Source organism: Takifugu rubripes, chromosome 17, assembly GCF_901000725.2.
Source record: "Takifugu rubripes chromosome 17, fTakRub1.2, whole genome shotgun sequence".
Classification (NCBI taxonomy): Eukaryota; Metazoa; Chordata; class Actinopteri; order Tetraodontiformes; family Tetraodontidae; genus Takifugu; species Takifugu rubripes.
In genome coordinates this window covers 8318159-8334863 of record NC_042301.1, presented here as the reverse complement: position 1 = coordinate 8334863, position 16705 = coordinate 8318159, and the positions used below count along the sequence as shown (strand labels likewise).

Sequence of the window (16705 nt, the reverse complement as noted above, 5' to 3'; positions counted from 1 at the left end):
TGTCAACTGGACAGTGTTTCTTCTATTTGAAGACGTTTCGCCTTCTATCCAGAAGGCTTCTTCAGTTCTGAACTCGCTGGGGACCGTGCTTGAAACTATAGCCCTTGTGTACCTTTGGAATGTTAATGATCTGGGTGATCACCCGAGAGTCGTTGGCAGGGTCGTTCACCTAGTTTCAGTTGAGGTGTCTCCCCTTTGTCTGCTGGCTCATTTGGTGGTGAGTCACCAGGTCTCCTGAAATGGTGTGAACGTTTGGTTTGTTGTTGGAAGGAGTGGAGAAACTCCCAAGACTTTGTTCAAAAGGTCAGTCGACTCAAACTACATCCAGAAGAGACTATGGTATCTTAAGATGTCACATCACTCTTCACGTGCATCCCTACCACCAGCGCAATAGACACCATCCACAAGCACCTTCTATTGGACAAGAATCTTCCAGAAAGAACAGCCTTAACACCGGCCCAAATCTGCACCATGCTGGACCTGTGTTTGAACACCACCTATTTTCAGTACAGAGGAGGCTTCTACAGGCAGAAACATGGCTGTGCCATGGGTTCAACATTATCTCCCATAGTTGCCGATCTATATATGGAGAAGATGGAATCCCAGGCCCTGACAGCCTTCATAGGAACTGCACCAAGCCACTGGTTCAGATATGTTGATGACACCTGGGTCAAAATTCGAACACAAGAATTGGAAGCGTTCTCGAATAACCTCAACAAAACAGATGAGCATGTAAAATTCACCCGGGAAGATGTAAAAGGAAACAGTCTAGCCTTTCTGGACTGCAGTCAAGATCACTGAGGACAGAACCCTCACCATCGAAGTCTACAGAAAACCTACATGTGGCGTGTGAGAGGTGTAACAATTGACCACAACGCCACCTGGGGAATTTTACCCCAGGAATTAACCAGTGAACAATCACTCGGTTCTACTACAGCGGCAGAGACGGGATTGAGGGTTATGTGCTACAATGTTATTATTAAATCCAATACTCGGCTGTACAAAAGTTAAATTAACAAAAGGGGTGGACAGGGCTGGGGCCCCACCGGCAGGTAAAACTCAATTAGGAGAGATAAACAAACTAAAAACACCCGTGCCACTGCAAACAAAACCACACACGAGGGGTGTGATGAAAACGCCCTCCACCAGGGGTTGGTCCCCGCCGTGGCCCGCAGCACCTGTCCACAAAGAAAAGGAACAATTAAATTTCCAGTGGTAAACAATTAGACGCGACGAGCACACACGCACACACACACCTCACACAGACAGGCAAATAAATTGTGACCAGATCGTCTAAAAAAAACACAACATCAAACAAGAAACGAAAAGAAACAAAACCTAAGAAGAGTAAATATAAAGTTGATAATACAATTTACAAACACTGTTAAAAGTCTAAAATGAAGGCAATAGCTCCGTGGTCGCCTCGGCGGCACCACTATGTCTCAGCGCCGTTTCTCCGAGCGAAGGGGAGCGAGGGGAGAGAGCGAGAGCGAACAGGAGAGAGTCCCGAACTAAAGGACTGAGCCAAAACAGAAGTGGGTCCAGTAAGCGAGGTAATCTGTGCCGACTGTATTTGGTGGCGCCACCACTCCGTGAGGGGTTCCCGCTGGGGAAACAATCAATCAATCAATCCATCAATCAACCAATCAATCAATCAATCAATCAATCTATTTTATTTATATAGCATCTTTTACAATCAAAATTGTTTCTAGGCACAGAATCCCAGGGCCTAACCCCAAACAAGCAACAGTGGCAAGGAAAAACTCCCCTTTAGCAGGAAGAAACCTTGAGCAGGACCAGGCTCATGTAGGGGGACCCTCCTGCTGATGGCCGACTGGGTAGAGAGAGAGGAGAAGGGGAGAGGACAGGTAGAGGATAGAATAGGTAGGAGAGGAGGGGAGAGGAGAGGAGAGGAGAGGAGAGGAGAGGAGAGGAGAGGAGAGGAGAGGAGAGGAGAGGAGAGGTGAGGAAAGGAAAGGAGAGGAGAGGAGAGGAGAGGAGAGGAGAGGAGAGGAGGGGAGAGAACAGGTAGAGGATAGAATAGGGAGGGGAGGGGAGGAGAGGAGAAGAGACCATTTCCAAGTGGGGTGACAGAGGCCTGTCAGGTGATCATGTTTCTGAACCCCACATTAAGACAGCTCTCAAAACGTGGCTACCCAGACTGGGCCTTCACCAAGACCTCAAGAAAACGAGACCCCAGCAAAGAAGAGGAGGAGAGAAACAAACGCCACAGGGTTTCTATCTCCTTTCTGTCCGGGGTCTCTGAGAAGTTTAGGAGGATCCTCCAGAAACACGACATACCGGTTCAGCTCAAACCAAGCAACACTCTCAGACAGAGGCTGGTACACCCGAAAGACAAGACACCAAGACACAATGGAATGTTGTTTATGCTGTACAGTGCCAGGAGGAAAGCAAGGAACTGTACATTAGTGAAACTAAACAATCTCTCCACAGAAGAATGGCACAACACAGACATGCCACCTCTTCAGGTCAGGACTCAGCAGTCCACTTACACCTAAAGGAGAGCGGGCACTCCTTTGAGGACAGCCAAATACAGATACTGGCCAGAGAAGACTGCTGGTTTGAGAGGGATGAAGCTATCCATGTCAAATTGGAACAACCATCCTTAAACAGAGGTGGTGGGCTAAGGCACTTCCTATCACCCACGTACAATGCAGTCCTCCACTCCTTCCAACAACAAAAGACACTGGCTGTACTGCCCTCACGACGCGTTCTCTCTCTCGGGCGAGGCTAGGCAGTCAGCTAACAGTATGGAGTTCGAAAGAACCACAACAAGGCTCAACTGTGTTGTTTCTTTCTTTTATCCATTGAGTATTTTTTTTTAACTTTAAACTTTACATTTATTTATTTTTTTAATATATTGGACATCTTTATGTTTTTAACAGACTTGACCATCAAATTTTAACCTATACAATGTTGTGGTCAGTACACTGCCGCATGAAGTAAACAACGATCGACTTCCGGGTCTGAGAAAAATGCCACTGCGCACGCTCCGTACCTCCACGGGGCCAAGTAGCCTTTTCGGAAAGCGCGCCCACGACCGCTCGGACGCACTCGACAGTTTTCGTAGTTGTAGCTGCAAGCACTGACTCTGAAGAGGAGGCAGCGGTTAAATAAATTCTAATTATAAATAATATTATATTATAAATAGTAATATAATATAATAATTTGAGAAAAATCCCAAGAACACAGGAACTAGTATCAAACAGTGATGTCAGAATCAGAATCAGAAGAATCAGAAGAAGGTTTATTGCCATTGTTCATGTGATACACAGTATTACACAAACTAGGAATTTGTCATGGTGTGCCGCTGTGACATTCAACATAACACTAGACATCAACACCACACTAGAATAAGATAAATAAAATAAAATAAGACTTATATACAGTATATACATAAATAGTGAGTGGTAAGAAATAGTGCAGGTCCATGAGGAGTAATGTATTGTTTATGAGTCTGGCTGGCTGCTGTACATGGTGCTTAAGTGACAAGTCACTTGGTGTTCAGCAGCCTGATGGCAGAGGGGAAGAAGCTGTTAGTGTAGCGGGAGGTTCTGGTCCGAATGGACCGTAGTCTCCTGCCTGAGGGGAGGGGGGAAAACAGTCCGTGACCAGGGTGGGAAGGGTCGGCCGTGATCCGACCTGCACACCTCCGGGTCCTGGAGATATACAGGTCCTGGATGGATGGAAGCCTGCAGCCGATCACCTTCTCGGCAGCGCGCACGACGCGCTGCAGCCTCAGTCTGTCCCTGGCGGTGGCACCAGCAAACCACACGGTGATGGAGGAGGTGAGGATGGACTCGATGATGGCCGTATAAAACTGCGCCAACATCCTGGGAGGCAGTTTGAGCTTCCTCAGCTTCCGTAGGAAGAACATCCTTTGCTGGGCCTTCTTGATGAGGGAGCTGATGGTTGGCTCCCACTTAAGGTCCCGGGTGATGGTGGTGCCCAGGAAGCGGAAGGAGTCCGTGATGGTGATGGGGGAGTCCATAAGGGCAAGGGGGGGCAAAGGGGCTGTGACTTTCCTGAAGTCCACAATCATCTCCACTGTCTTCTGAGTGTTCAGCTGCAGGTTGTTGTGTCCGCACCAGGACACCAGTCGAGCCACCTCCCTCCTGTAGGCAGTCTCATCGCCATTGGAGATGAGACCGATGAGGGTGGTGTCATCCGCAAACTTGATCAGTTTGACAGACTGGTGGCTTGAGGTGCAGCAGTTAGTATACAGGGAGAAGAGGAGGGGGGAAAGTACACAGCCCTGGGGTGATCCGGTGCTGATGGTGACGGAGTCGGAGACAGTCTTCCCCAGCCGCACGTACTGCCTCCGATCCGTCAGGAAGTGAGTGATCCACCTGCAGAGGGAGTCAGGCACACTAAGCTGGGACAGCTTGTCCTGTAGCAGAGCGGGGCGGATGGTATTGAATGCAGAGCTGAAGTCCACGAACAGGATCCTCGCGTAGGTTCCCGGGGAGTCCAGATGCTGCAGGGTGGAGTGAAGGGCCAGGTTGACCGCGTCGTCCACAGATCTGTTGGCTCTGTAGGCGAACTGCAGTGGATCCAGGAGGGGGGTGGTGATGGACTTGAGGTGTGGCAGGATCAGGCGCTCTAAGGACTTCATGACTACAGAGGTGAGCGCCACAGGTCTGTAGTCGTTAAGCCCAGTGATCCGTGGCTTCTTGGGGACAGGGACGATGGTTGAGGTTTTGAGGCAGGATGGCACCTGGCACGACTCCAGGGAGGAGTTGAAGATGTCTGTGAAGACAGGAGTCAGCTCCTCTGCGCAGTGCCTCAGGGTGGAGGGAGACACGCCGTCCGGGCCAGGGGCCTTGCGCGGGTTCAGCCTGGCGAACTGCCTGCGCACATCCTGCTCACTGATGGTGAATGAAGGGGGGGAGGAGGGGGGAACTGGTGGTAAGTGATGGGGGGGGGACTGATGGTGAGTGGAGGGGGGGAGGAGGAGGGGACTGCCTTTGATGGAGTAAGGTCCATGGGGGCAGTGACACTGGGGGGAGGGGAGGTGTTGGGCATGGCTGACGAGGTGTCAAAGCGGGCATAGTGGAGGGACAGGCTCTGACAAAGGGCTTTGTCGTCCTGACCCTTTGAAGCCTGAGGCCTGTAGTCGGTGATCTGCCTCAGGCCTCTCCACACAGAAGCAGAGTCGTTAGCAGTAAACTGCTGCTGAAGTTTCTCCGAATACACAGATTTAGCTCTCCTCAGTTCCTTGCTAAACCGGTATTTGGCCTCTCTGTAGCAGTCTCTGTCTCCACTTTTCAGCGCTGCTTCCTTTTCTTTCCTGATCTGTCTGAGTCTCGGTGTGAACCAGGGCTTGTCATTGGAGTAACTCACCCTAGTGCGCGTTGGTAGAATGCGCTCCTCACAAAAGTGGATATATGAGGTCACAGTGTCCGTGTACTCATCCAGATCATGTGTTTCTGTTAGAGGTGTTAATCTGTGTAATAGCCCTAATGATATCAATATCAGGTTGTAGTTGATAGTTTACATTGTAGATGAGGTGTTCTTTGACTACAAATGTTCCTGTGTTGAGTTATTGAACCATGAACGCCCAATCTGTGAATCTCTTTCTAACTTGACTCAAGTCTGAACAGTGAGTATACTAACTTTATGACAGACATATTACTGATATTCATTCATCTGAGATAATTACATGTTACGAATTAAGCTTCTAACTGCACTATACTAACATGCAGTGAATCTAATTGGATTGGTCACACATTCACGTGCAGTCAGGCTCGATCCTGTTGTTCTGAAGCGCGTTCATAACGTTGAGAATAATACACTACAACTCGGAATAGGGAACATAATGATTTAAATAAGGGTGATTAAAAAGTCCCTACCAGTAGGTTTATATGGCCACAAACCATTTATTGAGTTCTTGACATCTCTTTCACAATGTTAGCCTAAGAAAAAGAGTTTTTGGGGGCCCATTGGAAGCAGGTGACCGAGGCCATCTTTGCAGTACCATTGTTTGCCCAACAGGGTTTCCTCTTCAAACTCGGGGGCATTTCCTGTTTCAGTGATGACGCGGGAGGAAATGGCGACCCCGGCAGAGTTGTGTTGTACAGATAGTTTTCCGCCTCATCTGAGTCCTTTAGATGTTTTACTGTCGACCTCTTGGTTCCATTTACTCTTCCAAAATAACAACGACTCTCAGACCGTCCTTTTTAGCCTGCAGCGGCCTTATGGCTCCACTATCCAGACAATTTTACTGCGTGTTCACCCCACCAACGAGGAGGGAACCACAGCGAAATCCCAAAGCCGAATACGTCTTCACACGAGCCGCCTTTTCATGCGATACCATGGACTCTATGGCCTCGACTGCACCGGAACCGTACGGGCTACGGAGCCAGTCAAACTTGATAGAGTGGTGCTCGGAGCTCGGAGCAGACAGAGTCATCGCTGGGCGACTGCCGGACAGTTCACCTGCAGGCTGCACGAACTCTGTCGCCGCCAACAGTTGCTGCTCGCCCGGCGGGGAGAGCCGCTGCTGCTGACGCTAAACCCTCTGCCTGGAGAGGAGTCGGAACAGGTGGGACTGACCGGGACCCCGTAGACGTTCTGCCAAAAGGCTGACACCAAACGTGATTTTGGTATTCAGTAGGTTACTGTACAAAGAAATTTGTTACAGGTGACATCGGAGGGAATTCCCTCTGGAGAGCCCAGGATGGACTGGACCTTCCTCCCTCATGTCTTTATTTATGTGGCGCAGCTCATAGGGCAGGAATTGGTCTAGCAACCCTCCGGTTACTAGACCAATTCCGGAAAGGGAGATGGGCTGAGACACCCACTCCCAATTCCATCCTTGTGTATGCCAAGGAAGGGGTCAAATTCACTTTCACTAACTTGCGTGATGACCTCAGGCCCCGCTGACCCACTCGGCTGGCGGCTTGCATAAATAGTGTATTTTTGTATGTGTTTCTGTGCTCTGTGCCTCTCCTCTTCTCTCCATTCTATCATCTACCTGTCCTCCCCCCTCTCTACCCAGCCGGCCATCAGCAGGAGGGTCCCCCTACATGAGCCTGGTCCTGCACAAGGTTTCTTCCTGTTAAAGGGGAGTTTTTCCTTGCCACTGTTGCTTGTCTGGGGTTAGGCCCTGGGATTCTGGAAAGTGCCTTGAAACTATTTTGATTGTAAAAGACGCTATATAAATAAAGATTGATTGATTGATTGATTGATTGATTAACGTGTGTGTGAACACACAAATCTTCAGAAACACACACTACCTCTAATTCTATATTGGTTACCTTGGATGACATTGACTAGAAATACAAAATTAATGCATGAATGTTTTTTGGTACCCTAACCCACAGTCTTTCAACATGGATGAATGACAATGGTTCCAATTGTGAGTTTTAACATCTTAAGATAAACAGAAGGAAGAACTGAAGCGTTGCTTTGTTGGCCTAACTTGTTTTCAGGTGGAGCTGCTTGTCCTGGACTGTTCTCCTGTGATGCAAGGTCAGATCACGGCTGACACCACTGTGGTTCTAACCGACGGCTTTGATTTGATGGACCCTCAGGACCCTCTGCCCTCTAGACCCCTCCGCCTCTGCATGTCAGACTTTGCTCATTATGCTGATGGTCTTGGGGAAGGTCGGTGTCTGCTGGACAGCCAGAGGCTTCTCAGCTCAAGGTTCTGTGGTGTGCTGCAGGCACTGCAGTGTTGGCTGGAGGTAAAGGTAGTGGATGCTCAGCACCACTTTGGAGCCACTGGCATTGATGAGGACAACAGTGTCTTTGTGAGCAAACAGCTGCTGCTGCAACTGGGGCTGTTTAACCATGAATGGGTCAAACTATGGAGATCAGGGGGGTTGATTCAGAGGCTGGTCTCTGTTGTAGTTGTAGACCAGATCCAGAGTCCAGAAACACAGAAACATCAGGAAGATGGCTTCATATCATCAACACTCTGGTTCAACATGACTGAAGGAGAACAGGTCCCAAGGAAGAGCTTCACACTAAAGATGAAGGTGGACTGGAAACCAACTGACACACAGTTAACATGTTTGCACTTTTGGTTAACTTAACTTTCCACTTTCAGAGATTGGGCCCTACTGTTGTGGTTGGCAGCCTCTGCTCTCAGAGTCTCAGCCGTTCCTTTGCCCCACCGTTTGCCAGCGAGCTTCACGTTCAGCTGGTTGTGTCACCACAGTATGAAGGTCTGAGTTCCTATGAGAACCTACTGTCTGAACACTTCAGCACACCGAGGTACATGCTAACCAAAGGGAAAGTTGTTAGACCGTGAAAAAATGTTATTGTTCATTATTTGTTCTGTTATTTAGATGGTGTGGTTGTGTGTGTGTTCAGGGTGGTTTCACAGGGAGATATCCTGACGGTTCCAGCTGAAAACCATCCAGACCTGCTGGAACACAGTTCAGAGGGAGTCCAAATGTACGTCTGCAGTATTTTAAACCTCCAGTTGGACTGAAACTCCTTCCTGGAGCACCAGTTAACTTTAAATTAATCAGCTCTGTTAAATGTTAGTATGTAATTTTTTTGTGAAGATGGAGAGAAATCAAATTTTCAGTTTTGAGTTTGTTCCACAGTTAAAAGAAATCTGAGAAGATGGAAGATTGTTAGGATGGTGTTTCTGTATCAGATTTCCAGCAGTGTTCTTCAAAGTGCATGGCGTGTATTCACGTGTGCAAGAAGAGGAAGTCGAAGGGGACGGAACTTATCTTGCGGACAGAAAGCACACCTGTTTGTACATTGTGAGTGATCTGGTTTTGGTTGGATGCTAAGTCTGAGATGTTCCTGCTCAACTCTGATCACATGTTCCTACATAAATGAAATGCTCATGTCTGGATTTGGTCCACATTAGACTGGGACACAAGAACATTCAGAATCTGTACTTGTTGAGGAGCATTTGATTTCTGCACCAGGACAGACTGAGTGACTGAAACAGTGATGTCTGTCTGCAGGGGGCATCCAACAACAGCACTGTCCCCCACAGCTCCGTAGATGGAGGGTCTCTGTGGAACAGTTTGTCTTTTCCAGGTCTTGAGCCAACTATCAACCTACTCAGCAGCATCATAGCACCACACCTGCAGCACAGGTAATTCACCTACAAACCCACAGGAAGCAGTGATGGCTGTTCTTAAAAGCTGGTGGTGTTTGTGGTTAAAGCAGTGTCCTTCCTGGTTGCACCATCATCCTCTCTGGACCTGCAGGAAGTGGTAAAGTAACAGCCTTGAATGTGGCCAGTCGCAGACTGAACCTCCACCTGCTGAAGGTACCTGGGCCTGTTACACCTTATACATATAAATGTGTTATTCATCAGTAAGAGAGCAAATTTGGTCTTTGTTGTAGGTGAATTGTGTGTCGTTGCTGGCGGCCACTGCAGCAGCATCTGAAGCAAAGCTCATGGCTGTGTTTCAGCGGGTTGGCACAGTGCAGCCCTGTGTACTGCTGCTCAGGAACCTGCACTTCTTGCTCAGACCACGAGGTGGCATCGAGGAGGACGGCAGGATAACAGGCGCTCTTTGTCGGCTGCTTGGTGGCATCTCCAGCAGGTTTGGCTCTCAGTTGTTTAGCGAAGAGCTGCTTGTGTTCTGTGACTGATGCCTGTGTGGGTTCCAGGGTGGCGGTGGTGGCAACCACCAGCAGGGCCAGAGATCTATCTGCAGTCGTCACAGCAGCATTTGTCCACCAGGTGGGCATGGAAAGTCCAAGTGAGGAACAGAGGCACATCATGCTTGGCAGTCTGAGCCAGAAATTGTCCATGGGGATGGATGTCAACCTGGAGAAACTTTCCAAACTCACCATGGTAAATGACTATCCTGCAGTAGATCCTGATCAACACAGAGTTTACCAACAACTCTGTGGAGCAAGCAGACAGCTTCCTTTAATTACGAGTAAGATCACAGAATAGACCCCTGCCAGAAGGTGGATGGCAGCAGAGCAACATTGAGGTCTTTTGCAGAGATTCCACAACAGCTGCTGTAAACCACTGGATCAGAACCTGTGATGATTGGTTTTGTGGTTGTTTCTCATCAGGGGTTTGTTTTGGGGGATCTGGCAGCTCTTGTGGTGGCAGCAGGGAGATCTGCCTGTCAGAGACTCAGGCAAAGCTGGTGAGTGTTTGCTTGCTGTTTACTCTGATAACCTTAGCATTGATGTGATCATCAAAGGACTTTGTTGCTGTTGATTTTGAATTTGTTTGTCCAGTGGTGGACAGCAGAAGGAGCTGTGCAACAGTGGAGTGACCCTCTTAAACCAGGACTTCACTGTAGCATTGGAGACACTGCAGGATGTCCAGGCCACAGCATTCGGGGCACCCAAAGTGATATAAGTTGATTCTTGTTGTCCCTGGGGGAGGTGTCCAAGTAGATATGGCTGTAATATCTCTGTGAACAGATCCCTGATGTACGTTGGGAAGATGTTGGTGGTCTACAGCAGGTAAAAAAGGAAATCTTAGACACAGTGCAGCTGCCACTGCAGCACCCTGAGTTGCTGGTTCTGGGTCTGAACCGCACTGGAATCCTGCTGTATGGACCACCAGGAACAGGAAAAACTCTACTGGCCAAAGCTGTTGCTACAGAGTGTTCAATGACCTTCCTCAGGTAGAAAGAGCTGATTCATCAGCAGTCAGTCAGTGGAAGAGGAGTATGCTGATGACGGGTTATGTGTGTGTGCGCATGTCTGTGTTCCAGTGTTAAAGGTCCTGAACTCGTCAATATGTACGTGGGTCAGAGTGAAGAGAACATCAGAGAAGGTTTCACTTAACCTTTATTTTTATGCCTGAGTTCACATCTGCCAGTGTTGCACTTAGCATTTGTTAACATTTAGGAAAGTTTGTTAGTTCATAATGACATGAATCAAAAACAGATTATTTGATTCCATCAAATATCAGATATAATCTATATATGTCTATATCTATATAACCTAACCTCACCCAACCTGTGTGTGCACACGTACAGTGTTCTCCAGAGCACGTGCAGCAGCTCCCTGTATCATCTTCTTTGATGAACTGGATTCTCTGGCTCCCAACAGGGGGCGCACTGGAGACTCTGGAGGTGTGATGGACAGGTGAGGGTCTGTTGAACAGGTGAGGATGTGTTCGTGGGCCCCAGTAAAGGCTGTGGTGGGCTGTTTGCAGGGTTGTATCTCAGCTGCTGGCTGAACTTGACACTCTGAGCTCAGCTGTTGGTGTTTTTGTCATTGGAGCCACAAATCGTCCAGACCTGCTTGACCAATCACTGCTGAGACCTGGCAGGTGAGTCTCTCTCTCTCTCTCTCACTCACTCACTCTCTCTTTCACACTCTCACTCTCTCACACACTCTCTCTCTCTCACACTCTCACTCACGTTAAACTGTGTGTTCTTCAGGTTGGATAAGTTGGTCTTCGTTGGGCTCAGCGAGGAGCCTGAGACTCAGCTGCATGTTTTACAGGCCATCCTGAGAAAGTGAGTAGGGCTCCCTCTGCTGGCCCAGAGCCTGTTTCACACACATACGTGGCTCTTTACCTGATCAGGTGAAACTGTTGTGAATCTGCTGTCCAGGTTCCAACTGGATCCTACCGTAAACCTGCAGCAGGTAGTGGAACGCTGCCCCGCCCACATGAGTGGCGCCGACCTGTACGCTCTGTGCTCAGATGCCATGATGGTGGCCATCAAGAGGAAGATGGTCTTCATGGAGGGTGGTGAGAACACAGCAGAAACCTTTGGTGTTAGCTGGTGTCAGACGTGCTCAGTAGTGTTTGTCAATCAAATTCAGGTGAGGATGGTGAAGACTCGCCGCTCCTTCTGTGTCCTGAAGATTTCACGACAGCTTTGGAGTCCTTCCAGCCATCTGTCTCTGACGAGGAACTTTTGAGATACCGAAACATTCAGCAGAAATTGGAAGGCTGTAACAACAGAAATTAGAGCAGGAATTCATGTGTCCTGGACCTGCTGGATTAGGAAGCGAGCAGGATCAGTTGGAAGCCGCTAGTCCCACTGTCAGAGCAGCCACAGTCAGCAGCATTTGATCTTTCTTTTTCGCATAGAAGCCACAACACACACGTCTGAACATATGATGATGCTAACATCCAGGAGGCTAAAGCATTAGCATCCATGTTGATACAGAGATGACTTAAAATGTTTGAAGTCAAAACTCGGTAAACTCTAAAATGGCGACTCAAGTTTTTCATTGTATTATATTACTGTTTTTATGATTGCTAGGTGTTACCACAAGCACTAAAATTATTTTTTTGTTTTTCTTTCCAAATGAACAGATGTAAAATATAGCATGTTGCCATTTTATTTGTGTTGTAAATTTGTAAGTAAATTTCTGACACCTGCCTTAACTTTTTTTCAAAGGGGAAAACCCCTATAAAGACACATAGTTTAACAGGTAGCATGTAGCATCTGCTCCAGTACAGCAGAGGGAAGCAACAAGTCACCTCTTTGGCAGGTGTAGATTCATTATGGGCTCTTCGGCTAGCTGATGCCATTTAAATATGAATATGAGTGTGACAAAAGGAAGAGTTCTGCTAGCAGTTGGAGAACACAAAGTATTTTAATGGGAATAGATAATGAGGAAATGGAAAATAAAAACCTAATTATTGGACATTATTTTAAAAGTTATTTTCCTAAATAAGGTGATGATGGCAAAATTCTGAAACCAGCCAGTTTAGAAATCAAAACAAATAGGACTTAAGTTGATGAAGTCACAAGTTTATTTTGACAGAGCTGAGCATGTTTGGTTCGCCTTAGATTTTTAAAAATTGTTGAACTGAAGACCTGACAAATGCTCATTTGGGAAGAGCAGTGGCACATTTTAGTTTCATTTAGCTTCACGGACGCATCTTTCAGTATCAGTAGAGAGAGTGTGTCTGTATGTCTTATCCTGTGTTGTGAAGGCTAGCAGAAATGGTCTACAAACCAGAAGTAAACAATTTCAAAAACCTGCAAAGCAGAAAAGGAATACAGATGTATAAACCTGGAGATGTTACTAAATCTTTTTTTTTAATTAATATTAATATAGAAAAGTGCAGCATAAACCTGTAGAAATTCACACGGCAATAAGAGACTCCCACTGGTCATTCTGATTGTTGTTAGTGGATAACAAAGAATGTTAGAAAATAAAAAAGATGGGATGGTTTAAAGAGTGGAACCATCTTGAACTGGCTTCTCGTTATTGATAAACTTTCAAACCAGTAAAACGGTGGTTTGAAGCCAAATTTGAGGGTCCAATCATAGACACATGCTAATATCTGCAGCTCAGGTTCTGCTTCCGAGGAAGCTTTGCCTCATGTTTTCTGTTGTGGTAGAGAGTGAAGAAGAATGTGAGTCTGGCTTTTACTGCCTGTTCCAGTTTATTCGCCTGGTTTTGGTTCATGGAAGTGCAGGCTCCAGGCTGACCTTGTGTTTGAATGATCTGGCTGGAGCTGAGGGCCCATTTCCTGGCCAGAATCCGGATCGGTCTGGAAGTTTTGTTGGTTACACTGAAAATCCATCCCGCAGCTTCAGTGGTGATAAAGCTTCGGGTGAAGCTGCCGTCCAGCAGGTTCTGCAATAAGTCGGGAGGTGGATTCCTTCAACAAAAACAGGGAAACAGTTGAGAAGCATGGAGGAAATGAAACACCTGCTGTGTTTCTGATCAATAGGAAGAATCATTGGCTCCTCTGCTCTGACCTGGCTCACGACCACATGACATGATCTAACTGGTGTCTTGCTCAACTATATCAACCAAACCATAAGCAATTCTAAATGGTGCCTTCAGGGGTGGATGGGACAAATTACACTACATTGGCAAGCAGAAGTAATGCTCTCGTGGTTAGCAGTTCAGGTTCAGTATTAGTTGGTACAGCAGAAGCCATATTTACCGCTTATGTGGCCTTTGCTACTTTAGTGCGTTTCATCCTTTTCCTCCTCATGAGGGTCACCTGAGGTCTCTTCAACCCAGCAATCAGAAGCAGCAGCCTGGGCCGTGACTTGGTGAGCCAGCTTCTCAGTAGCGTCCCTTTGGGAAACCTTCAAGAACACCAGACCATTAAGCTTGACATTTGTCACTCTTTGGACCTTTCATTTCCCAACTAAAGCTGCAGAACCAGGTACAAATCACAGCATATCAATCCAAACTGTCAAATCTGGTTAGATCCAGCACCTGTTTTTCCCAGTGGACTCAGGAATTAATGAGACTATTCAGGCACCACTTTGCCTCTGATTAGTAACAGAGATGAACACAAGGGAACATCCTGGTTCAGTGTTGCTGCTGGTGGATGGAGGACCAGGCAGATGAATTGGAATTGGAATTTGTATCAGTCTTAATCCAGCAAAACTTAACCCTGTGGACATAAGTTAGGGGGAGTGACCAAACAAATGGCCTTGTAAATTAAATTCATCTAGATCTTGATGATGTGGAGGAATCTATCAGACTTGTAGATAGTTTCAAAGAGAGAAGCAGAGAACTGCAGAAGAAAAAAGTTGTCAATAACATCAAACACTGACCTTCGACACAGGGGAATAGAGAGTGAAAAAGAGAGGAACATCTTCTTTTACGGCAGCCATGAACCAATCGGGAGACAGAAAACGTCAATTGATCATATCTCTGCACCCCAGCAATCTTGGCCTTTAGCAGCATAGCTAAGATTATGCTAAAGGTTAGTTGCCCCTATGCTGACTATAAGAAGAAGGTTTTCATCCTACCTTCGCGTTGTCATCCTATACCTGTCCAGGGAGCTGGTTCCACAGCAGGGGGCCTGATAGCTAAAGGTTTGGAGCCCCATTCTACTCGTAACAGTTCTGTAACCAGCAGTAAACCAACACTGAGAGCAAAATGGTCTACTGGGATGATCTGGTCCTTCGTGGACCTCATAGGACAGGAGAAGGATTTCAAAGTCTATTCTGGATTCATATTGCGGCCAGTGAAAAATGAGAGCAGAACCGGTTCTCTAAGGATGTATGTCCCACCACAAAGGCTGGAGGAGGTAGATTTGGAGTAATCATTCTGAACCTGCCTAATGAAGCCTGGACCAGTTTAGCAGAGGAGCCAGTTTTCATGATGGATGTTGAAAAATGAGTTAGAAAAGAAGTTTGAAACAGAACAGATAATATTTATCTATCTAAAAGTGACAACTGATTAAAACTCTGTTATGTCATTATTGGTAATCCAGATATCCCATCATTCAGATGAATGGCCATTCAGGCAGACATCTTTAAGCAGCCTTTAACAGTAGCCACCTTTGGGGTAAGCCTAAAACAAACGTCTCAATTGTTTGTGGGAGCGGGCTGAAAGCAGCCAGAGAGAAATCTAGCAACACGTAGATGTAAAATGATGCCGATGACGCCATCATTGTGCTTCCAGTGAGGCTTGCTGTTAGATGTCACCAGGCCAACACACTCTCACTCTGTGGGTCCCCCAAACTTTGCCTGCAGATTAATTTGGCATAAGGTTTGCGATCCAGCAGGATTGTCTTGATACTGTGGCAAAAACCCTGAGCTCCCATCTTGGCGTAGAAACACAACGCCACCTCCAGGTTGTATCCAGTAATTGACTTCTCACCTCAGACTGGCACACAAGCAGATGTTCCTTCAGCATGATACCAGAGGCTAAAACTTCACCAGTAAACAACAGCTGAAAAGCTGACTTCCCACAGAAGAAGTTCAACATAAATTGATGAAGCATGCATGTTGTCACAACTTCAGTGCTCGACTAATTAACCTGCTACAAGAATAAAAAAGCACTCTTACCAGTTGACCCCGCACATTTGTTAGCTTGTGGCCTGACGGCCCTGCAGAGGCTCGTATCTGATCCGCTGCAGGTTTTTGCTCTCACACTAGAAGCTTCAGTCGGCACATAAAAAAAACAACAAATGTGCTCAATAATAGGGGGCCAAGAGCCAGCCAGAGAGGGGGCAATTCAACTCAGCACTTCTGACAGGCCCCCCGAGAAACAGCCAATCACAGAGTAACACGTAGCTGTTGCTAGGATACTGGGAAAAGGAACTTTTTAACAAGTCAAATATGAGCAGAACTGATGACTTTTTTCTGATGACTGATGAATTCTGCAGCAGCAGAAAGCCTTGTGACGATACCATGCTGGCGTGAAACATAAAGTGTTAGCTTCAGACGGTGAAAATGAAAGGATTAGGCGCTGCCGATTCAGGCGCTGCTGCAGGTTCGCAGTTCTGCGTCTTTGGCAGAGGCCAACGTGTAAAAGTGTCTCCAGAAGGTCATGGATCTATTAATTCAGCGTTGGATCTGATTGAAATGTGACTCTCAGACAGAATACAGCAGATTACATCTCTGTCCCCTGTAAGACTCAGAATCAGATATGGTTGCAGCGTGATGATGATGAAGTTGCTTCCAGCAGACACACTCCAGTGCTGTTGCTGTGTTAACACAGGTCAAAGCTGGTTCACCTGAACCCAAAGCTTCTGAATGACACATTTGTCTAATGTTGAATGACCACAGGTGGACTCCATCCAGACCTGCTGATTTTTGTAAAACACACAGCCCTCACCAGCGGGTACATGACCCTGTGACCTTTAACATACCCGGAGATCTGGACTTGAAGAGGGGCCCTAAGAGCCAGCAAGCTAAAAGAACACTATGTTTTGTATTTCTCCACACCTTTGCTACCGCTACATCACCTTTGACCTTTGCCGTCACCAGCAACATATGGCTCGAGTCAAAAATGCCTCATTCATCATTCGCATGGTGAATCTATCTCTTTACATTGAACAAAC

At 47.0% G+C, this 16705-nt stretch overlaps 1 protein-coding gene and 1 long non-coding RNA gene across 4 annotated transcripts; one reads left to right on the top strand and one right to left on the bottom strand.

Moving 5' to 3' along the window:
* Positions 1–6032: 6032 nt before the first annotated feature.
* Positions 6033–12314, top strand: pex6 (peroxisomal biogenesis factor 6). Of its 3 annotated transcripts, none has more exons than XM_029850609.1 (18): positions 6033–6565; positions 7455–8003; positions 8075–8241; positions 8341–8424; positions 8633–8744; positions 8955–9088; positions 9160–9265; positions 9343–9545; positions 9613–9799; positions 10030–10106; positions 10201–10315; positions 10390–10595; positions 10686–10747; positions 10953–11061; positions 11132–11248; positions 11361–11438; positions 11535–11671; positions 11749–12314. In XM_029850609.1, exons 1-18 carry the CDS (start codon positions 6056–6058, stop codon positions 11895–11897), a joined length of 3102 nt encoding a protein of 1033 aa, XP_029706469.1. In that variant the 5' UTR covers positions 6033–6055; the 3' UTR covers positions 11898–12314. The 3 variants fall into 3 exon arrangements, with proteins under 3 accessions (XP_029706469.1, XP_011611025.2, XP_011611024.2); XM_011612723.2 differs by having other exon boundaries at positions 6034–6565; positions 9163–9265; positions 11535–11674; XM_011612722.2 differs by having other exon boundaries at positions 6035–6565; positions 11535–11674.
* A 354-nt stretch (positions 12315–12668) lies between these two features.
* LOC105417667 (uncharacterized) lies at positions 12669–16131 on the bottom strand. The gene is made up of 3 exons (XR_003891529.1): positions 15708–16131; positions 13841–13988; positions 12669–13549 (listed from the first exon to the last, which is right to left on the bottom strand). It is a non-coding gene; the product is annotated as an uncharacterized lncRNA (long non-coding RNA).
* Positions 16132–16705: the final 574 nt, after the last annotated feature.